Source organism: Lates calcarifer, linkage group LG20, assembly GCF_001640805.2.
Source record: "Lates calcarifer isolate ASB-BC8 linkage group LG20, TLL_Latcal_v3, whole genome shotgun sequence".
Lineage (NCBI taxonomy): Eukaryota > Metazoa > Chordata > Actinopteri > Centropomidae > Lates > Lates calcarifer.
The window spans coordinates 23,215,113-23,239,037 of NC_066852.1; the positions used below are offsets into that span (position 1 = coordinate 23,215,113).

At 43.4% G+C, this 23,925-nt stretch overlaps 1 protein-coding gene across 1 annotated transcript; it reads left to right on the plus strand.

Moving 5' to 3' along the window:
• Nucleotides 1-6,444: 6,444 nt before the first annotated feature.
• Nucleotides 6,445-23,925, plus strand: tecta (tectorin alpha). Its single transcript, XM_018689307.2, has 23 exons — nt 6,445-6,508; nt 6,614-6,753; nt 6,878-7,165; nt 7,471-7,608; nt 7,710-7,875; nt 8,027-8,439; nt 8,705-9,275; nt 9,370-9,980; nt 10,070-10,640; nt 12,002-12,630; nt 13,168-13,825; nt 14,496-14,695; nt 14,969-15,349; nt 16,636-16,922; nt 17,180-17,460; nt 17,576-17,686; nt 17,776-17,978; nt 18,054-18,217; nt 18,308-18,556; nt 19,067-19,229; nt 19,326-19,410; nt 19,713-19,832; nt 21,114-23,925. Exons 1-23 carry the CDS (start codon nt 6,445-6,447, stop codon nt 21,215-21,217), a joined length of 6,597 nt encoding a protein of 2,198 aa, XP_018544823.1. The 3' UTR covers nt 21,218-23,925.

Genomic DNA, 23,925 nt, shown 5'->3' on the forward strand with positions numbered 1-23,925 from the left:
CCACAAACATCCACTGCCACCCACCCCTCAACACACCGTCACCAGCAGAACCCCCTTTAAAGTATTTGAGAGCTGAGGAGCTTTTAGGCCACTCAGTCACAACGGTGCTCTTCACATTTTTCAAGGGTTGTATCAAGGAAAGGTTCCTGAGCACAGACATTGATATATAGCTGTTATACCTTACTTTGCTTGTCTTAAATAATGAAAACCCCCTTCAAATTTAGCTTATCCAATTTGTATTTGAGTAGTTGAGTAGAATGTCTTGACTGTCAAGATCCTTTTGCTTGCTACTTTCTGACTTTCTTTAGCATCTTTGGTAGTCCCCCGATTCCCTGTCATTTAGCCTCAACATTGGGTCAACACTCATGGTTTTAGTGAAATGATCTTGACAACAATTCAATTGGCAGACGTGGAATTTGATACATATATCCCTGCCCACAGGATCAATCCTTAAGACAGGTGAAGTTTTAATCAGCACCATCATCAAGGCAAAAATGTAATTTGTCCAGTTGGTTGGACTTTGTGCTTTGCGGTTATTATCCAGTGTTAACATGCTAACATGTTAAACTAAGATGGTGCCTGCTAAACATCAGGATGTTAGTGTTGTCTTTTTATGTTAGCATGTTGACTTTAGCATTTAGTTCAACACACAGCTGGGCCCAAGTACATCCTCACAGACCTGCTAGCTTGGCGTTCCACATAGAAATCGACCCCAACGGATATTGAATTTCTTGACCGGGTATTGTAAACAAATCCGATGCATTAGACTTAACATGTCTGTTTCTTGACCACTGACGCAGAAAGGAGCCTTCCTCAAAAGTCACTGCAGTTTCTGTGTGGACCCAAACCAATTTCACAAACAATGCGTCATTCCAAGAAAATGGCCGTAACCCAACTGTGGTCACTGAGTTTGGAAATGTTTGCAAAGGCGAGGTCAGACTGATGTTGGAGGATGGATGAGGTTGCATTATATTGATCACACCTAGGACCTCATTGCAAAAAGAGGACCTGGCTGCACAGTTGGTACTCTGATCTGCCCTTGATCTGCCCCATTGCATTATGAAGTGGGATTGAGGGCAGTGGGGGCTGAACAGGGCCTATTGTGTGCTGAGGTGGAGGAGTCATTGGGGCAAGAAGGTTTGGGTTACTGGAAGGAGGTTTACCATTGTGAGTGGAAAGGAAGGAGAGGAGGGCAGGGCAGAGCCAACCGCTGGGCATAAGGGTTGAATTAGAGTGGCCCACTCCACGGATTAGGTGACTGCCGAACAGAGCTCACCAGGTATCCAGTCCAGGACCTTCTTTGTGAAGGTCAGGCTTGATGGATTCTCCAGAACTTGTTATGCTGGATACTTTGACCCTGTTCCCACACAGTACCACCCTGTTGCACAGAAACCCTTGATGGAATTTCTTTGTTTTTTGCAAACAATTTTTAAAGAGATGAGAGGTACAAGAGAGAATCTTATTCTCTGTTATAGATGTTGATCATCAAAAAGGCTCAGTGATTTCTGGCTTTACAAACACTTGACATGACAACAGAGCTGTACCACTCACTGGCATTTCAAGTCACAGTGATACTCTCCCCTTTCAATCCATGGAGGAAAGTTCTTTTAAAAATTTAAAACTGTGTTTTACTGTTTGGTTCTGATTGCTCCTGCCTCTTCTTAATTGCTTATTCTCTAGAGATCAAAGCCCTTAGGCCAGCTCAATTTGGAGATGAGTTCTCGAGCTAGTGCTGCATCACTGACTCCCCTCTGCCTCAGCTCAGCTTGAAATTGAACTGTGTGCTCAGACATTGCATTTATATAAGCAATTCCACGATCAGATGGGGGGGTTCACATGGTGTTGAACAACTGAATAAGCACTTTGTTTGAGGCTTTCTGGGACTTAGAAAGCAGAGAAACTAACTGAAAATAAGTGAGTAAATACAGTTAAGTGTTAAACTGGGTATCAAATCCTAATCTATCAAACCTAACAAACATTTTGCCTTTTCAAGTCTTTCCCCAGTTAACATTAGCTGCAGCTATCCAATGTCCTGGTTTAATTTATGTCCATTAATGCACAACATTTTTCATTCTCCTTAAGTACAAGAACAGCACAGTAAATCAAAGCAACGAGCTGAAAGACCGTAAAACATGGTAGTTTCTGTAGAGTCAGGTCATTACTTTCTGTGGGTTCATCAGTACAAGTGACTCCTTTTACACATGACAAGTTGACCACCCAAGTTCAGAGAGAAAAAGGAGTGTTATCATTACTGAGCATGTTTTATTTTCCTAATGAATTGTTGTGAGTCACAGTGAATGGGAACACAAGAGCGTAAATGCAAGAAATCCGGGGTATCGGCTCATCTCGGTCTTCCCCACTTCTCCATCTTCGACATTTCCCAAAACACAACCCCTAGATCAGGAAGCTCGTCTAGCCCAGTAGGTCATCTGTAACTGTTGATTTTTTTGTCCCTCTTTGTGTGACGCTCTCTTTCACAGGTTGGTTAAGAGTATGTGACCATTTACACAACAAGACCTCAGAAGTATAAAAGAAGCCTCCACAGAGAGCCTCGGTGCTGCTTAATGGGAGCCCGGGGCCTGCCCTCAGTCCTGGAGCCTTTCACACATCTTGCTCCCTGCCTCTCCAATTACTTCCACTGTCCTACTGCAACAAAGACCTAACTGACTGCCCTCTCCTTCCCAGACCCTATCAGTGTGGATCCACCTGAGATTTCCCCTCTCTATCTTTCCAGCATCTATGGAAATGAAGTGTCTTGTGTAACCTTGTAAATGAGGCTGTTCCTAATTAAAAAAGGGGGTACACAGAGTATCCAAAGTGACTCATGTTAATGCTGTAACTCTACCTATCACAGAGCTTGAAAAGCAAGGTTTCAGACTGTGTGTGTGTTTTCTGGTTTTTGTCCATAAATGCCCCAGAGTGAGACTGTACTACTTTGGTGAGTTTGTGTGCTCAGGTGCCCTGAGCTTTAAGTGTACTGAGTGAACTCTGGAAAAGTCTATGGCACAGTTGAGGCCTAATCCAAAGGCAGTTGTCAAAATCAACCTTGTTTTACACCTGCCAAACAAATATTTCATTTGAAGAGAAAAAATTCATGGTCGATTTTTTTTTTTTTTTTTTTTTTTAGAGAAATTATCACGAAATATTTGTAAATGCTTCGTCAGATGCTGAGTGAAACATTATTAAGACCTCGAGATTCAAACCTCAGTGCTCCAAAAAGATAAAAGCTTCAGTGTTTCCACCAAATTTTCCACCAAAGACATTTTATCATCATTTGGCCCGTTGCAGGTGTTAATGACAGATCCTGCCCAAAAGGCTTGACATTCATCCTGCATGAGAGCCTCTCTTTGTACAAAACATTCCTCTTCACCTGCATTTAAAACAAATCTGGAAGCAGTATTTCTCTTTGGTTTTTCCACTTCCCTCCATCATTCCCAGGTCTCTGACCTCCCCTCTCCCCTTCTTACATATTGCTCTGTTTCCACTCCCTCTCTCCCTCAGATTCCTATGCTGTCCCTCCCCTCAACTTCCCTCTCCTCCCTAACCTACCCCCTTTCCCCAAACACTGATCTCAGATTAAGTTGAACACTATCCCAGGTAAAGTTTGCACCTGCTTCTGTAAGCAAAGCTCCTTCCACAGCTTCAACAGGAGCATTTCTATCTCCACACTTTTCTAAGGACATTACTATTTTTAAACACCCACAACAAACCTTTGGATTGTTGTTGCTACTGCTGTTAATCTTGTGGAGCTGGAATTGGACAAGAAGAAGAATTCTATCTGGACATCCAGCTCCTCTACACACCATCTTCTACTCTCATCACCTCAGCAAGCTATCACCTCCACCGCCTCCCTGTACTCTCCCCATCACTACTGCCACCACCTCCCTGTGGATGGTCCTCTGCTGGATGGGACAGTGCTGTGAGGAGGTTGCCAGGTTAGACTAGTGAGGTGCTAGATGTCCGTCTTCTGAAGGCAGGTGAGTGTATCATTTCCTCCTCCACATGATTTCATCAATACTATTTTTATTTATGATCTGACCATGTGGCAAAATGTAAAGTTTTTTCATCAGGAATGTCACTTTTTTAATGATGCAAGTAAGGACTTGTGTCACGTATTTTAGGTCATTTGTTATGGTTAAAAAAACTGGAACTTTTATCATTACTTCTGTTTAGTGTTTCTGTTGTTGGTGCTTCCAGTATTACATCCAGGAGCAGGTCTGCCAGGCCTTTTTTCATGTTAAGAAGTCACAAACTCCTTAAATTAAAATGAATCTATGCATTAAATAGTGTGAATATGAGCTTTTAGCAGCAAAGAGTGTTGCTTCTTACACTTTCATTTCATTTCTCTTTTAACATTGTAATTGTAATAAATTTTACTACTACAGTAGTTCTGATATCATTTACATTTACATTGAATAATTTGGCAGATGCTTTTATCCAAACTGACTTACAAGTAAGAGACAACACTGAAGTTTCAATTCAGTAGGAGACCTTGACTTAATAAGATTCAACTGAATATTGGCCTGACTTAACCTTATTTTCAAGCCTCAAAAGTGAAAAAAGTCAAAAAATAAATGTGCTTGAGTGAGTGAATTAACCTGTGATAAAGCAGGTAGTTTTCTTGGTACAGTAGGAGTTATCTCTCTTTGAGTGTAACCTCAGAGATAAACTGTCAAAGTGTCCTGTTCATCTTTTAAGTCCCAGGGGCCTTATCTAAATTGCCCTGCTAAAAGGCATGGAGTTAATGCCAGTCAGATAAGATGGTGAGCTACAAGAATCAAAAGAACAATTGTGGTAATCTTTCTGTTGACAATGTTTGATGAGAGGCTGATGACATTACAGCAGACCTCTCTCAGCAGTGCCCACTAACCTTGGCACACCTGAACACAATTTACATTTTCATCAAGCTGAATAGAATTCACACATTAGAGAGTTGAGAGAAGAATCCAGTTGATCCCACCTCGTGTATCAGAGGGATCAGTGTCAGTTTAGACTGTAGGTATTTATATATAGATTCCAAAATAATACCAAAGTCCAGTTTTGAAATTAAATTTTCAAAAAGTTTTCTGAAGTGCTTTGGTTCATATCTCAGAAACTGTAGTTATTAATTTAGCACCAACCAGCCTTTCTCTAGTGTCTGAGCTCAGCCAGACTTTGGTGATTACACATACACATACACTTACATAACTACACATCTGTTGTCTGACAAAATAATCTCAACTCAAAAGTCCACTTACTAGCTTTTCCAGAACTTTCATTGACATCAAACGTAACTTGAGGTAAAAATAAAAATAAAAATACACCTCTTAGTCTCTCTTAAATGTGTATTTATAGCAAAAACTACACAGTACACAATATAAATTACTCAATTTAAAAAATAAACTTTTTCTAAAAGGAATTGTATATTATGTGTGAAACGAAGCCATCAGTGCTAAATTACGAAAGGGCTGCTGATATGAGCCTGTTGTCTCTGGGACGACCGTGGACGCTGACTTGCTGGTAGCTAGCAAGCCAGCTAGCTGCTCTTCACTTCACCTTAATATAAGAACAAGTTTTCAAGTTGGTAGTATTTTGATAAACTGGTCCAAATTTTAAATCTTTCCAGTCTTGCACAAAAGTAATTTAACTAAATTTAGTGACGATCCAGCAGTTTTTGTACAAAAGTTATAACAGTTATAATGGTCCTCCATTACCACTGGCTGATGCCAAGTGTATCAAATTGTGAGTTTCGCAAGTCACAAATCTCACAGTAACAAATGACAATGCAGATTGAGGAAGACACAATGTAAAATTCTATTCTATTAAATAATTAAGTTTAAATGCTATATGGTGGCTATACAATCTACCAACTTGGCTGTACACTCTACTTTGCCAGTGGGAACCTTGCCAAGCCAGGCACTGAACAGCCCCAAAGGGCCACTGCAGGGACCTTGGCAATTCAAACCTACTCACTTAAAGCCATTAGTGCCCCAGTGTTTACGCTCCTCTCCCTTTAGCCAACAAGGCATGGATGGCTCCCAAACAGAAGTGGTAATGAGGTCCTAAGCAGCCTTGCGGCTTCAGACACAGAGACGCTGGAGCAGAGCGGGCCAGTTCGGTCAGCTGCAGGGAACCAAGGTACAGAGAGGCCCGTAGTTCACTGTTGCCAGCTCACATGGGACCGTAAGGCAAATGTGATCCTGACACATTGTTCTGGCATGCATAATAGGGCCTTTTCAGGGCTCCTCAGGGGAGACCTGGGAGCCTGATCTTAAAGAAGTAACGTGACGTTGGTTTGATGGTTCTCCCTCCTCTTGACTTTTGTCTAAGAGCCTGGTTTATGAGAAGTTGTCCTATGACTCATGCCTGCCCACATTTCTATTAGCTTTAAGGAAAATAGAAGGTAGATAAAGTAAGGCTGGTTCAAAATGATCTCTCATTTCATTTGCTCTGTGTTTTTTCAGAATGGTCAGGCCAGGCTGTCCAGTCATTCTGCTCCACCTCTTCAGCATCTTTGCACAGATGGGAGGTATGACGTAAATATTTATACGCCCCATACTCCATGGAAATTTCTTCATCTTTTAGGTTGAGAACAATCCATTTAATCAAACCTTATGCATTATTCTCCTTTTAGCAAGTACTCAGGATATCCTGTATCCATATGGACCCAGCCACAGGGACCTAGAGACCCCCAAGATGGATGATGGGAGTTCTCCTGAAATTGTTTTGCTCATTCCCTTCATTTTCTTCAACGTCCCCTACCGTTCCATTTATGTAAGCCTTGATCAAATTCTCAGACTCTTAATTATCGTACCAAAAACTATGATTCATCAGTTATTGTAACATATACTGTACAGTTTATGATGCTAAAACACAACCCTGTCCTTTCTGTCCACAGGTCAACAACAATGGTGTGATCTCCTTCAACGTCCAGGTCAGCCAGTTCACACCAGAGGCTTTTCCCCTGAGCGACAGCAGATCATTCATCGCTCCACTTTGGGCAGATGTGCACAATGGCATCCGTGGAGATGTCTACTACAGAGAGAGCACTGAACCAGAAATACTGGAAAGGGCGACGCAAGATGTCCGGAAGTACTTCAAAAACATGCCCACCTTCACTGCTACCTGGGCCTTTATTGCAACATGGCACCAAGTCACCTTCTATGGAGGAAGCCAGACAACCCCGGTAAAGTCCAAATCCTGAATTAGTATCACACATTGACTCATGGGGCAGAATTGGGACATTTTGAAAGTGTTAAAACTTTAAACATTAGGCAGTACTGAATTTCAGTAGCAGTCACAAATGACAGTGTTATTTAAGCCATTCTTTGCTCTTGAAGCAACATTTTGGAAGTACTCCAGTTTGCAGTTTTATTCAGTCAAGAATGAGACAGTTAATATTTCAATGTGATTATCATTCTTCTCTTTTGTTTGTTATATGTATGTTTGTCTCTTTGTAAAACTATTTTAATCCTCTTGTTTGATTAAAAGGTGAACACATTCCAAACTGTACTAATCTCAGATGGCGTAGCATTCTTCAGTATGTTCAACTACGGTGAAATCACATGGAGCACAGGAACAGCCAGTGGTGGAGATCCTCTAACAGGACTGGGTGGGACAACAGCTCAGGTATCCTCATAGTGTTCGTGAATGATAATCCCTTTTTTAATTATAAATAAATGTATAATAAATATTTCACCTCACGTTCCTCACACCTCTCCCCTTTTCAGTCAGGTTTTAATGGTGGAGACATTGGTCACTTCTTCAACCTGCCGGGCTCACGGTCAAATGATGTAGTGAACATTGAACAGACAACCAATGTAAATATTCCTGGACGATGGTTCTTCCGCGTAGACACTGAACTGATAGACCCTGCCAATGGCTGCAGCTACAATGGCAAGTTCAAACATAAAACACTGATGATGATGTCCACACAGATTGATCTTTTCCAAAGTGGCCACAGCATTTTCACTTAAGCAAACACAGCCTGTGAAAGTTTTGAATGAAAAGCCTCTCTCTGTCTCTGTCTTTCCTACATCCTCTCCAGGGCGTTATTACAGACGAGGAGAAATCTTCTGGTTATCTGATCAGTGCTCACAGCGATGCCGCTGCCTTGACATCGACAATGAGGTTCACTGCCAAGAAGCTCCATGCGGGCAACTGGAGACATGCGAGCAACAAGAAGGAGCCTTTTACTGCCAGCCGACTCGTACCAGCACTTGCGTGGTATTTGGCGACCCGCATTACCACACATTCGATGGCTTACTCTATCACTTCCAGGGTACCTGCTCCTACCTGCTGGCTCGGCCCTGCTGGGAGATGGCAGGGCTGCCATTCTTCAGCGTGGAGGCCAAAAATGAGAACCGTGGAGTCGCCTCTGTTTCGTGGCTCAGAGATGTTACGGTGGAGGTGTATGGTCACCGAGTCATGTTACCAAAAGGCAGTTTTGGAACAGTCCAGGTGAGAATTTGTGCATCCCTGAAGATCTGGACTGGATCTGGACACAATGTTTGATGTGTGTATGCTTCTTGGTTGTTGTGATGCAAAAGTATTGCAGTTCATTTTTCCTGATATCCAAGTACAAGTTGATGATCTAGAACACATTTTGACAGGTTTGCCATGATAGGAAGAAGTACAGTATTCTAAATTTGCATAGATATGAACAGACTTAAGTATTCTACTGTCATCTATTGTTCCTTTTCTAAATTTCCTCTGGTCTCTCAAGGTGGATGGCTTGATGAAGACTTTACCAGTCCAACTCCAGCTTGGTGCTATCAGGGTTTATCAGTCTGGGGTTGCCGTTGCTTTAGAAACAGACTTTGGACTCTTGGTAACCTATGACGGCCAACACTATGCATCCATCTCCCTACCCAGCTCCTACTTCAACAACACTTGCGGCCTTTGTGGTAACTATAACGATGACCCTGCTGATGATCCTGTGCTACCTGATGGCTCTTTAGCAGAAAGTGTAGTGGAGTTGGGGGGCAGCTGGCGAGCAGAGGACATGGACTGGAGGTGTACGGATGGCTGCGCCCAGAACTGTAGCGTGTGCGACCCCGTCACTGAAGCCTTCTACTTTCGCTCGGACTACTGTGGGCTCATCAACAAAACTGATGGACCGTTTAGGGACTGCAGAGCCGTAGTGGACCCTACAGCCTTTGTGTATAGCTGCGTTTATGACATGTGCAGCAACAGGGATAACATCACCACACTGTGCCAAGCTATCCAGGCCTACGCTCTAGCCTGTCAGGCCCTGGGTGTTACGATACGACCCTGGAGATCTCGCACCTTCTGTGGTGAGATTCTGTTTGCTTTTCTCACACATCCTTCATCCTACCTTAAAAAATATGTGTCATCTGACGTTATTTCTTCTCTCCTGTTGGCTCTCAGCTTTGTCATGTCCAGAGTACAGCCATTACCAAGTGTGCACAAGTGCCTGTCCAGCCTCCTGCTCAGACCTCACTGCTCCTTTGTATTGTGTCCATCCTTGCACCGAGGGCTGCCAGTGTGACCAAGGCTATGTTCTCAGTGGCAGCCGTTGTGTGCAGCGTGAAGACTGTGGCTGTGAGTACAATGGCCTCTATTACCCCCTTAATGACACTTTCTGGGCAGGCCCCAGCGGTGAAGAAGGCGAATGTGCCCTCCACTGCACCTGTGGGCCTGCTGGAGAGGTCTCCTGCTTCAATGCATCCTGTAAGGAGGGTGAGGTGTGTGTGGCAGAGGTAGGCCTGCTGGGTTGCTACCCTCGGAGGGAAGGAGTGTGCTCAATCACCCAGAACTCAGTGACATCCTCCTTTGATGGCACCTTCCTGCTGTTCCCAGATGACAGCTCTTACTACCTCCTGAAGCTGTGTGGTCCGGTACCAGCTAATGGCTCAGTGGTGGAAGTGAAAATAGGCAGGCGGCTGGTCAACAAAGGCCCCGCTTGGAAAAGACCTGTTGTAGTTACAGTGGCTAACCTGGAAGCTCAGATGGGAGGGATGGACTTTGACACAGTGAAGGTTAGTATTTTCTCTAGAGAGTAAAAACCTTATTGTCTTCTATTTTCAGCTGCTGAATGCCCATGGCTTTAACTTTTATTGTATTTCAGGTGAATGGTGAACAAGTGGCACTTCCATATGTCCATCCAATGGATAAAATGATGATCTACAGGGCGCCAGGCAATGCTACAGTGGTGGAGTCCCATGGTCTGCTTCGGGTCCACTACACACGCCAAGGATTCCTCAACATCTCCCTCTCCACCCTCTTCTACAATGTTACTTGTGGTCTATGTGGCGTCTTCAATAGCAATGCTACAGATGACCTTCGCCTCCCTAATGGACGCCTGGCGGAGTCTACTGAACAGTTCACTGAGGGTTGGCGGTCCATTGCTGATGACCTCACTTGTAATGGGGACTGTGATGACCTGTATCGCATGTGCACAGACTTGCGTCTCTACCAGAGTCCTTGGATGTGTGGCAACATCAATGACCCAGGGAATAGTTCATTTCTGGCATGTCACGCTGTGGTCAACCCCTCACCATTCTTCAGGAATTGCTTATACAACATGTGTGTAAAGGAAGGGAACCGTTCGGCCCTGTGTTCCTCACTGCAGGCCTATGCTACCGCCTGTCAGGATGCTCAAGTAGGCCTCACTTCCTGGAGGAGTGCCACCAACTGCCGTGAGTAGATACAGCTGTACTTTAAAAGAACAAGCTGAAGTTTTGGTTGTTTGGCATATAAGTTGATCATTTTAACTAGCCTGAAGATTAACTAGCCTGACTCTCCCAAAAAATGCCTTTTAAAAAATTCTAATCTGTCTTGTTTACATTCTGTATTTTGTTAGCATGATTTTCTATATAGTAATGTTTTAACATGTTAAATATCTATCAAGGTTGCATGTTAAATATCTATCAAGATTGCTTTGAATTTAGTAGAAGACATATGTTTCCAACAAAAATTGGCTAACGCTTCTTCTTGCTATGCTAGGTGCACAAACATTGTTTTTTAAAAACAGAATTTCCTTTTTTATTTCCTCTGCAACAGTGGTTCCCATTTTTTTTCTGTCATTCTCCCCTTTGGAAGCCAAAAATGCATTTTCTTCGCAGTAAAAGAGTCCATTTTACACTACATGTTGTTTAGCATGCCTTGCTAGCGAGCTAGCATCAGACCACTCTTATTTCTTTGTTGTTCTCTAATGAATCAGACTCACACACCTTTTCACAGTAGACACAGGTGGAATTAATATTATTAATGATTTTTCTGTTCCAGTAATATTGTATTGCATTGTAGTGGTTTATCATGTTATTAGTCCATCTGTGTCTGACAGGTGAAAATTTGTGTACAAAGGATTATCTGTGTTCTACTTTAATTGCATGTCACCACAGTTATTGACTAATATTTACCTCTTCTTTCAAGGTTATTAAACACTTACCCTTGAGGACTTAAAGCTTGCAGACTGCAGCTGTTGTCAGATCACATTCACAACACTTACTCAGATTCCAACAGCAACCCAGTTTCAAAATATCCATCAATGAAACTTCTCAAACTACTTCTTCAGCATAATCCATTTCTCATTTGGCTCTTCTTCATATGATCAATATAACAAAATGGCTTAATTCACTGCTTCTGCTCGTTGCAAGTTAGCTGCTTAAATTTGTCCTTGTCAATGATCATAAGAAAACTTATTGTGGTCTGACAAACTTTCACAGCTATCATGCTAGCATCAAACAAAAGATTTGTATTTTAGCTATATTTTATTGGATCATGTGGAGCATATACATGGACATCAGAGTTGTTCATGTAGGGCTCCAGGTGCTGTGCATAGACAGTTTTATTCCTCTTTTTCCATAAACTAGGTCATATCCATTGTAACTTGACTGCAGCTACTGCCACAGAGCAAGCTAAAAATCTTTCAAAGCCACTAGTCTTCCTATAGGAAGCAGGAGTATTTGATACTCAAAACAAAACTTTTCATTGGATTATTCTTCTAATATGGATTTGCCTTTGTTATGTCTTCTCTTACCTGGCTCTTCTGTCTCAGCTCTTCCCTGTCCAGAGAACAGTCACTTTGATGAGTGCACCAGCGCCTGCCCTCTGACCTGCGCCAACTTGGATGAACCTGAAGAGCCGTGTCCTCTGCCATGCCAAGAGGGGTGTCAGTGTGAGGAGGGCTTTGCGCTGCGGGATGGCCTGTGTGTGGCACGTAGCGACTGTGGCTGCATGAGCCACGGGCGCCAGCTGGCTACTAATCAGACTTTCTGGACAGACTGGGAATGCCAGGAGCGCTGCTACTGCAATGGCTCTGACAACAGTGTATACTGTCAGCTCGCGCCCTGTCATCCTGAGGAGTACTGCCAAGAGAATGACGGCCTGTATTTTTGCCAGCCTCGCACTGAGGCCCTGTGTGTGGCTGCTGGTTATGGACATTTTCTGCCCTTTGGTGGCGTACCGTTTGAGCTGCAGAGCTCTTGCACTCTTAGGATGGCCACCAGCAACTGTGGGAGAGATAACGGGGACCATACTGCCATCACTGGAACTTTTCCCCAATTCAAACTGGCAGCTCGTAATGAGGAGAGAGACACAGGCCAGGCCATTTGGGTGAGGGGCTTTGTACTGGAGGTCTACGATTATGAGATTGAAGTCTCCCGAACCTATAAAAACACTGTTACAGTAAGTGTATATTTTCACATCATTTCTTTTTTGTGCATGACCTGCGAAGTTCAGAGTTTTTTTTAATATGTGAGGACATGTTATTTCTAATCAAGCCGATAGAATAACCAGGCAGAGGGTGAATTCCTCTTTGATTGGCTTAAGGTGGATCTAATTTCAATGGGCATCTTTTATCAGGCTGGATTTGGCTCAGACAAAACCCCGACCCTGAGCGACATTTGGACTCGGTTCACAAACCGACTAAAAGATCTGAGGAGGAACAGAAATGACACACATAACCCCACACGCCCACACACACACACAGCCAACACACACACACATTTTCTGTTTCTTTCTCTTTCTCCCTCTTACAATTAGAGAAACACATAGGATCCCTTTCACTTAATGTTATCCAGTAGTACCTTGGGTTTCCCCACATACTGTGAACTTATGCAGGTCAGTTGGATTAGAATCTATACACTGGTTTTAAAATGTCAGAATACCAGAATAAGAGCTGTTCAAACTAGAACCAGTTTTGTTGAATCTCTCTTCTCTCAGGTGAATAAGGAGCGTTTGTTCCTTCCTCTGAAGCTGGGCCCAGGAAAGATCAACATCTTCACTTTGGGCATGCAGCTCATTCTGGAGACAGACTTTGGCCTGAAGGTGGCCTTTGACTGGAACACTCTCCTCCTGTTGACTTTGCCACGCAACCTCTACAAGACCTGCTGCGGCCTCTGTCAGGGCATGCCGCTATCCCCACCCACCCTCACCACCACCGACTGGGGCATGGCCTGGGCAGAGAGGGACACCTTCTGCCAGGTGGGCTGTGGAGACTCCTGCCCTCGCTGTGGCCTGGGAGAGAAAAGCGCGCAAAACGACGGCCCGCTCATGGTGGCTGATGCCAACATGAACATGGGAACTGAGAATGGGGCAAACGAGGTCAACACGGGCATACGTTTCCACATTGGAGATGGACTGTATGTGTTTGTGGAGCCTGAGGCGGTGAGGCTGTGTGGGCTAATTGTGGATCGAGGCGGCGTGTTTGCACGCTGTCACAGCAAGGTGGCGCCAGCCTTCTTTTACCAAAGCTGCCTGCAGGACACCTGCTTGGACCAGGGAGCACAGGATACAATCTGTAACTGGCTGCAGATCTATGCCAGCACCTGTCAGACCCAAGGAGTGCCCGTCACTGGCTGGAGGAGTGATACACCATGTGGTGAGTCTGGGCTCACCTTAATTATACTGTGTGCTTTGATTGTGGGTGCAGTGGTCTCCCCTTGAGTTACAAAGACATATATTCTCTCATTTACCTCCAACAGCATGAACACATGTAGATAGTTTTATTTTTATTTATCCAGGTTTTCAGATATGTGTCTAAGATTCCTACATCTGCCACAATCCAGCGGAGGTGAATTAACACACTGTCAACAGCTTTTATAAGGACTACTCCCTCTAGTAGTAATTCTATTAAAAACTGTTGACAGCAGAGTCCATTGATTATCCACAATTCAGTTTAGCTCATTTTTACATCTCTGTTTGGGTACATTAACCAAATAAGGTACATGTGTTCATCAGTGAGCTTTACAGGTGTCGGTTGTGGTATCTGCTCCCCCTGCTTCCAGTCTTTATGCTAAGCTAGGCTAACCAGGTCCTAAATCCAGCTTACTCTCAGAAAGAAAGCGACCAAGTGTTGAACTCTTCTGTGAAACAGCTGCTGCGGAGCTAAATGAGTTCTCGTTGTGGACAAACAACTCTCCATTCAACACCTGTCCACAAATATTTACCCCTGAAGAATCAACACTTATTAACATTGGAACGTGTCCTGTGTGTACATTGTAGTTAGTGCAATCGTTAGCTAATATCTTTGCCAACCTGCCTGCTCCCAGTCCAGAGCTGTCCACCTAACAGCCATTACTCCAGTTGCATGTCGGTTTGCCCGCCCCAGTGCGCCCCAGCCCGTGGCCAGAGGGACTGCAGCCAGGACTGTGTGGAGGGCTGCCAGTGTGACCAGGGCTACGTGCTCAACGGCAAGAGCTGCATCCTGCCTCAGAACTGTGGCTGCTACACCGATGGCAAGTACTATGAGGTCAGTCTCACATCCAGCACCACATGGAATAAACTCAAAGACGTTTGCAGCCACATCTGGCTTTTTATCAAAGGTCTTAAAGGTCTCAGTTCATATGACAGTGACTCCAACAACACTGAATCAGGCTGGTATTACAAATCTGCAGTGAAACATACAACAACAATTGTGTTAATATGTCACTTTTAACAAACCACAGTGAAGTAGAGAAATGGTATAGAGAAACTAGTTGACTGTTTCAGTCCTGATTTTAACAGAGAACATTCTTTATTTCAGCCCAAACAGCTGTTTTGGAACAGCGACTGTACCAAACGCTGCCAGTGCATCGGACGAAACCTGATCCAGTGCGACCCTCGGCGCTGTAAGGCCGAGGAAGAGTGCACCCTGCGGTACGGAGTGCGGGGCTGTTTTGCGCGACGCTCCCAGCACTGCGTGGCGTCGGGCGGTGGGGTCTTCAGGACCTTCGACGGGGCGTCGCTACGACTCCCGGCCTCTTGCTCCTTCGTCCTGTCCACCAACTGCCACAAGCTGCCCGACCTCTCCTTCCAGCTCATCGCTAACTTCGATAAATGGAGCACGCCCAACCTCACCACCATCTCCCATGTCTACCTTTACATCAACGAGGAGAACATACTCATCTCTGGCAGCACAATCAAGGTGAGAGAAGTATTGGACCATCATCAGTCGATAAATATATCAGCCAAATATTGGAGATTATTGATTCACCTTAGTATAATTGTGCAGTCAGGTTAAATGAAATGGGTGAGCTCTGCTGTGGATGTTTCAGTGACACTAAGACCACATTTTACATTTGTTCCTCCAAAGCTAGATTTGTTTCCTGCTGCTTTACTGTTTCAGTTCACTCTCACAGCTCTCATCAACCTCATTTCCATTCACAGCGCAAAAAAAAAAATTTCCTACTGTATCCTAAGTGTCCATTCCCAACATGGTAGACAGACAAAGAAACCAGCCACAGCACTGAACAGATAAAGGAATATTGTTTTATTTTCTTCTTTCAGACATCACCCTTTAATAGACCCATTATCTCTATTAAGAGATTGTTTTGTATACCAGCTTACTTTCTTCTGGCTGCGTGCCGTCTGCCGTCAAAGCCGCCTTTAATCACTCTTCTCCTCAAGAAACTAAACAAACAGGTCCAATTCAAATCTCCCTTTTCTTTCCCGAATACTTGAAAGAGGTCTCGCAGTCCAATTTACCAATTACCCTTGCACTAATAGCCTGTTAGATTTCCTCCAGTTCTGGCTTTAGGCCATATCATTATACTGAAAGTGCACTCACAGAGGTAGTTAATGACCTGCTGATTGCCTCGAAATGTGGCTCCCAGTGAGTCTTAATCCTTCTGGATCTGATTGAGCCATTGACCACAAACATTTTTTTTTTAAATTGTCTTTAAGAACTATTTTAGCATCAGCTAAAGTGGCTCAGGTCATATTCACCAGAACAGAGTAATTAGAGTGCCTTCTCAGATTGTCACAGTCTATACTTTGGGCTGTCTACTTTCTTTTCTGTTATATGCCACCACTTTGTGATATCATATCAAACAAATACAGTGGATTTTCATATGCTCTGTACAGTATCTGTGATTGGTGTTGACTGTACACAGCGCGAGGCCGTCCAAATCCCAAATGAGTCTATTTATATTCCTGTCATTGGAGGTTTTTTTTTTTTAGAGATATAACACAACGTGAAATTTTCAGCGAAAATTTTAATTTTAATAATTTAGAAGAAGAATATTAATATAAAATATATTAATATTAAATATTTAAAGGGGAAAAAATATAGATTTTAAAGTTGTTGTTATGACTTTTACAAACAGCAGTCAACACTGATGGTTTCTGAATGTTATGACGTTAATGTTGGTCACTGAACATGAATCAAATGAAATTTCTTTGTGACCATGTGTCCTTTCTGTTTGTTCCCAGGTCAACGGTACACCAGTATCAGTACCGTTTCTAACAGGGCTGATGACACGTCTGTCCACATCCGAAGGTTTCATCGTCATCGACACGCCCCAGGACATCCAGGTCCGATACAACCGCTTCAACACCCTGAGCATCACGATGGGCCAGCGGCTCCAGAACAAAGTCTGTGGCCTTTGTGGGAATTTCAACGGAGACCCCAGTGACGACTACATCACCTCAAGAGGCAAGCCGGCTGTCAGCGCCCTGGAGCTGGCCCAGAGCTGGAAGACCAACGGTATGCAGAACAGGTGGGTCTTGGTTTTGTAGTGAACGTAAATACTGTGAAAATGCTCTGATAAACTACAAACCTCCATGTGACGAAGTTAATAACCGGCTGATGAAAATGGAACATCTAGCAACTAAAAAGCCAGATATTGTACTGACACTGTCTTTCTCAGTGTATGCAGGTGCAGAGCAGCACACACAGTATTTGCAGATAATAACAAATAATACAGTAAGATAGTACAGTAACTTTGACAGGTTTATACCCATCTTTTCCTTCTAGTTGTGATGAGACCCAGTACGTGGCTCTGGCCCAGTCTTGTGACAACACAGCGGTGTTGGCGCTGCAAGGTGAAGACGCCTGTCAGAAGCTCACCCTGACGAAAAGCTTCTTCCAGCCGTGCCACGGCCTGCTGGATCCTCGGCCCTTCTACCAGTCCTGCTACCTGGACGGCTGCTACAATCACCGCAAGGCTCAGGTCTGCGGCTCGCTGGCGGCCTACGCCGAGGCCTGCCGCTCCATGGGCACCCTCACCACCAAGTGGATCACCCAAGAGAACTGCTGTAAGGGCACCGCGAGACACCAATTATGCCGTCAGAGGAGACGTGAAATTCAGAACAGAAACAGATCTCTCCGTGTGTGTGTGACAGTTAACATTGTGTGTGGACCTGTCTTTAGCAGAATGGATCTACGACCCCTGTGCGGGAGAGATCTGCACAAACTTCACCTGTGAGCTGGAGAACGGAGGCGACCTGTGTGGCTGTCCAGAATTACCCACCAGCACTGGAGGTGAGCGCCAACATGACGCCGTCCACGTCCACCCTCAGTCCTGCCTGTTCTGAAATAAGGTTTTCTTGTGATGTTTTTGCCTGTGGCAGGCGATGATGACATCATACAGGCGGAGGTGACCTGTAAGCACGCTCAGATGGAGGTTTCCATCTCCAAGTGTAAGCTCTTCCAGCTGGGTTTTGAACGAGAGGACGTACGGATCAACGACGAGCACTGCGCTGGCATCGAGGGAGAGGACTTCATCTCTTTCCACATCAACAACACTAAGGGACACTGCGGCTCCATCGTGCAGGTCAGTGAACTGGCGTTAGTGTGTTTTCTTTCCTGCCTCATGAGTGTTCGCTGATGGTGAATGTCCCTCTGACAGTCAAATGGCACACACATCATGTATAAAAACACAGTGTGGATAGAGAGCGTGAACAACACCGGGAACGTCATCACCAGAGACAAAACCATCAATGTGGAGTTTTCCTGCGCTTACGAACTGGACCTGAAGATCTCACTGGAGACTGTCCTCAAGCCCATGCTCAGGTCAGACAGGGGAACAATATTTTTAGCTCAAATAAAACAAAATGTCCCGGCTACTTTCCTCATCCTCTTTTTTTTTCCTCCATGCTCCAGTGTGATTAACCTCACCTTACCGACCCAAGAAGGAAACTTCATCACCAAGATGGCTCTGTATAAAAACTCCTCGTACCGGCATCCGTACAGGGAGGGGGAGGTGGTGCTCAGCACACGGGACATCCTCTTTGTGGGCGTCTTTGTGGAAGGGGCAGATGAAAATCAGCTCATCCTCATAGTGAACATGTGCTGGGCCACACCGTCCCGCTACAGCAGCGACCGACTCCGCTACATCATCATAGAGAGGGGGTAGGCGAATAGAGCAAATATCACACACACTCAGCTATTTTTTCCTGATAAATTGACTTAAACAGTTAATTACTGATCAATCAATGCATAAAATAAACCTTATGGACTCATTATAACATGAAACAACTCGTGTACCTCCTGCTGACTATGCTGAGACTGTACAGGACCTGACATATAAGAACTCATACCCTTACAACCCTTCATTAGTAAATGGAGTTCAAGAATAACTTTCACACTTCAACACTTTATAGTGAGTTGTTAATTGGTATTTCAGACACCTCATTTATAGTTTTATAGATATAGTTTCTGTGTGTGAGATGTTCAGCAAAAAGCAGTTTTGATAATATGGATGATTTTTTAATTTACTTTTTTGGTTCCATTGTGGGAGTCCATTTTGAGGTCAGTATGTATCCCCCTGGAACACTGTCACTCTCCTCTGTTCATTCACAGACTTTTACTGTGTAACCTATGCACATACAATAGTTCAACAATTCACCTGACTCTCACTAGGTGTCCAAACATTAAAGACAACACCATCGGCATGGCAGAGAACGGCGTATCACTCACCTGTCGCTTCCACGTCACCGTCTTCAAGTTCATCGGAGATTACGACGAGGTCCACCTCCACTGTGACGTCACCCTGTGTGACTCAGAAACTAACGCCTGCAAAGTGGTGAGAGACCGGAGGATAAAAACACAAACCTAAATCAGAGAGGTGATGAAACGGTGTCTGGTGTGTTAATGTACTGTTTGTGTTCTGTGCATACAGAACTGTCCACACAAGAGAAGAATGTACTCAGAAGACAGCGACCATAAAGAGCACATACTGACTGTGGGACCCATAAGAAGGAGAGGTATGAGTCCAGTCCTGGTTTAAAGAGTGAACCAAATCAGTTTTTTTGCACTCCTCCCAGGTTTTACCTTTAGACAGGAGAGTGGGTTGTCATCTTGGAAATCTGCAGAGCAAAACAAAACACAATTAAATTTTTCATATTAGAAATAATTCTGATTCTGAATGTGTAAAAACTCCACCTCCTCCTTGTTGGTTCATCCCAGAAAGTCCAAAAGAAACCAGCCTTTTTAAAGCCATTGAGTCCAGTTCCACAGCTTTTCCAGGACTTTTCCATGACTCACATGTCCTGTCATGTCCTCCCAGAGTCAGACTGGTGTGAGGACAACAATGGAGGCTGTGAGCAGATCTGCACCAGTAAGGGAACTGGGCCAGTCTGCAGCTGTGTGACTGGGATGCTGCAACAAGACGGGAAAAGCTGCCGGAGTAAGGACCACACACACACACACACACACACACACACACACACACATCTACATACACACAAGTACACAGACAAGTGACTTTAAGGTTATTTCTGCTTTACTGAAACAGTCTTATTTTAAGAAAATGTCCCTTCATAAAACAGGTTTATATAATTCGGACAGTTACAGATTTCAGATTCATGTTCACCAGCAAAAACTAAGGAGAATAATCCAATTAGCAGAACTTAAATTTCCATAAAAGTACCGTACTTGATGCAGGAGTGTACCTGTGTTCCCAGGGTCATATGTTCCCTCAATAGTCTGTATGTGCCATATACATCTGGGGAGCTTAGGATCCTGGGAACTTAGGAATGACTCCCTTGGTGCATCTTATTCGCTGCCTTAAAGTTTTTATTGTCATGTTGCATCTTAGCACTTACAACACTGGTGACTCACTCCTCTGCTCTGGCTGCACAACTTTCCCTCATACTTGTTGGTACAGAAACGTAACATAAGCTGGACATTTGATGCATAAAGGAGGCGTTAAGTACCTGCCACCTGCGTCACTGCACACTAGCTGGAAAGCTAACTTAACACTACGTTGATAGAGATACGATAAACAAATTAACCGAAAAGCCTTTGTGGTCGTTCTCATTTACCTCAGCACTTTCCATTGCCATTGTGTGCAGGGCCTCGTGTGCTGGCTGTTTGCCAGCTACAGCACTGTTCAGAACGAGTTTTGGAGATTATGGAGAGTTATATTTAAACTCTTTAATCAGGTGGGAATGAGCTGGTGACGCTGCCAGAGCCCAGTTTAAAATTAAACAATGAGGCCCATATTCTGCACAAGGAACAGTATGACCACACGATTCACTACTGGGTTACAATTGCATGTGTCATTGTCATGCTTATGAATGAAGATATCACTATGTTTTGGTATTTACTTTGTTAATGCTTTGAACAGTGGCATAAAGGCATTTAACAGATTAGAAAAGGTTGCCGAGTTCCCTGAGCAGGTCAGGTACGGGTCTAAAGCTGCAAAAGTGTGGGCGCCCGAAATTTTAAAAAGGGAATTAACAGAATAAAACCTATCATAGTTATTATATTGGTTTTACAGCATGAAAAAGTTCCAGTGAGTGATCTCTTCATGAGGCCTAGAGGCATAACCTGCCTGCACATATGAAGTCTGGGGTTTATAACGGTGCCTTTATCAATTTAGTCAACAAAAAAAGCAATAAACTTTGAAAAAAGAAAAAGTAGCAAAAGTGCATCCTCTACCGTTCATGTTGTTTTCTTTTCCCAGCTGTGAGCTCGAGCTGTAACGTTACACCTGTGGTTCCTCTGCTGATTGTCAGCGCTGCGATCTCCGTGTTCCTGGCTCGTATTCACGCTCCTCTCTTCTCCTAACACCCCGAGAGCAGAGGAGGGCAACGAATCAAACAGATCAAACACATAAAAGACTTGAAGATGCACAACGTATCAGCGTTGATTAGCCCGTAGATCAGCCGTGCGTGCCAGTCAGAGAATCTAGACAGAATACACTGTACATTCACAAATCTTTGAATCCAAATAACAGCAGTACAAGTGAGGGTTAAGTCTGCTTTCGAGACGTGTGGACAGTCAGTCCTGTTTCTCTTCTCTCCACTTCACAGTGTGGTATTCTTCTCCACTTCTTCCATTACTCACATACATGTCATCATGTATTATCGGTCACTTAAAGCCACTATATGTAGAATTTTTATCTGATTATAACGTCTTTTAGAATATTCTGATGTTGTCTGTAGAGAAAACGAATGCATTGATGTATGCCACAGTGTCTTTTTTTTTTTTTTAACTCCCACTGGATGACGCCAAAGAAAATGTTCTAATCCTACTCGTAGTGGGTTTAATGTATATTTAATGTAAGACAACTAAAACTACATGGTTATGGTTTGGGAAGGAGGTCAGTTAAATAACAAAAATCTCAATTAAATGAAAGAAACACAGGATGTGAACCCAGGACACTGGTGTGGAGGATAAATGTCCAACTTCCTGACCTCTGCGCTCTGTCTTTACATTCCTGTCAACAACACTTTACGAACATTGCCACTGAATGTAAATCACCAATACAGAATAGTGTCATGATGAACATAATTGCCAAGAGACGGGGTGGCATTGTCTGATACTAACATCTGATCACAGGTCTGTGCATTTACACCTGGTATTAATAAGTGTTCTCATTATCTTGGTCATGCCTGGCGTTGATTGACTCAACATGCAAATACTAGTTAAGTGGAGCAAGAAATGCGCCAACAAACAGAATGTATGGCAGGTAAAGGACAGCCTCGCAGGATAAATTCAGTTTCTCTGTTATACTGCAAGATGTGATTAACTTCAAACTTTCCACCCAATCACTCAAACAGTTGAACTGCACGTGCATGTTAACAAGAGCTGTTCAACTCATCTCCTTCTACCTGAGGGCCACAAACCTATCAATCGCCGCTCATATTACTGAAGAGCTTCTCATTTAATCAATACGTTTGTTTACAGAAAATTTTCAGATTTTCTGCTTTATCTTACAGGATAATAAACTGAATAGCTCTGGAGTTTAGACTGTGAGTCAAACAAAACAAGAAAAAACAAAACAAGAAATAATTTATTGATTCCTTGAGAAAATAATCAGCAGATTAATGGACCAGTGTGTAGGATTTAGGGGAATCTATTCGCATAAATGGAAAATAGAATTCATTAATCACCTGTAATTAAGAATCTTTTCATCATCTTAGACTGATACCTTCATCTCTCCACAGAGAGCAGGTCTTCTTCCACAGAGTCCACTATGCCATCTGCAATCTCACCACTAGGTGGCACTAACTCCTGCACACTGGTCCTTTAATCGATAATGGTACTAATCATTACATCCAGCACTAAAAGCAGCAGACTGGCACATGTCCTGCATAAATATCCACTGATAGTGCCTTTAAGAACAGTCAAGAATTTCAATTGATCTCCGTGGGAACAAGTCTTACAAGTCGAAATTGATGTTGCTCTTGTATGGGCTCTACTTCATCATGCCTGTTGCTAGAGAGAACAGGATGAGACATAGCTCGTTGACGTTTACACATATTTGGCATAGCAGTATGTACTCACCACCTCCAGATATGGTTTCATTGGAGATGCAATGCATTGAGTGTGTATTCACACCGTGTGTTTTTCCATATCCAGATAGATTATTACCAGGTGTACATGTCCTCTAAACGTCCTGCTCTGATAGTGTCTGTAATTAAAGCGTGTGAATATAAACTCTACTGACTGCCTGTTGTTGAACCGTACATCTACTGGCTGCCTTTAACCAGAGCAGAGCTGATCTATTTACTTCCTATTTGACCTCCAGACCAACTACTGTAATTACAGAGTTTACTATTCTAAACTAGCAAACTCTACACAGAAAAAAGGCGGTGGATCGTGTATTTCATAATGCAAACAGTGGCAGAGTACACTGTAAACAAGTGGTCTACATTTATGTTGGATGACAAAGTGGAGTTTATGAATGAAGTGAGTATTTATGTGTGAGGAGAGCGCCTTGTGAAATGAATACTCTAATATTTTAAGCTCAGATGTTAGTGTCATAGCTTCGTGCCCAGGATGTGTTGTGGCTGTAAAATATGCAATCAGTTGTGCCATTAAAATATTTCTTCAATTCTGTCTTAATCAGTCATAGTTTCCTCATGTATTTTCTGACACCACTCTCATACATACTGACTGATTCTGAACATCAGGACTGGACATGTGAGGATATAATGCTTTAATACTGTCAACAGAGTGAGTACTGGACTCTCCGAGTACAGTCCCCCGTCAACTTCTTTCTATTTGGCACCTTATTTTATAAATGTCACCTTCAGTGTTCTTCACTGAAGCCAGATGAAATTCTCCGTTTTGGTGTAGTTGCTAGCTATTAGCTCTTTTTTTTTTTTTGCTACATTCTGTGTACAAATGTACAGTCATTGTCAGTTTGGTGGTTTATGTCTTGACTGTTTTTAATAATCAGTATCTTTTTGTGTGTGTTTAAAAACGTGACCAAAAGATGTTTTATCCTTTGAGAGCGAGCGTCACCCTACCGTAAATAAATGAAGAAG

Bases quoted from the DNA above. Each gene is read 5' to 3' on its own strand.
- tecta (XM_018689307.2), top strand. From the start codon at position 6,445: ATGGTCAGGCCAGGCTGTCCAGTCATTCTGCTCCACCTCTTCAGCATC. The intron at 19,230-19,325 runs GTGAGAGACCGG...CTGTGCATACAG, and splicing joins AAACTAACGCCTGCAAAGTG to AACTGTCCACACAAGAGAAG. The intron at 19,833-21,113 runs GTAAGGACCACA...TTCTTTTCCCAG, and splicing joins AGACGGGAAAAGCTGCCGGA to CTGTGAGCTCGAGCTGTAAC.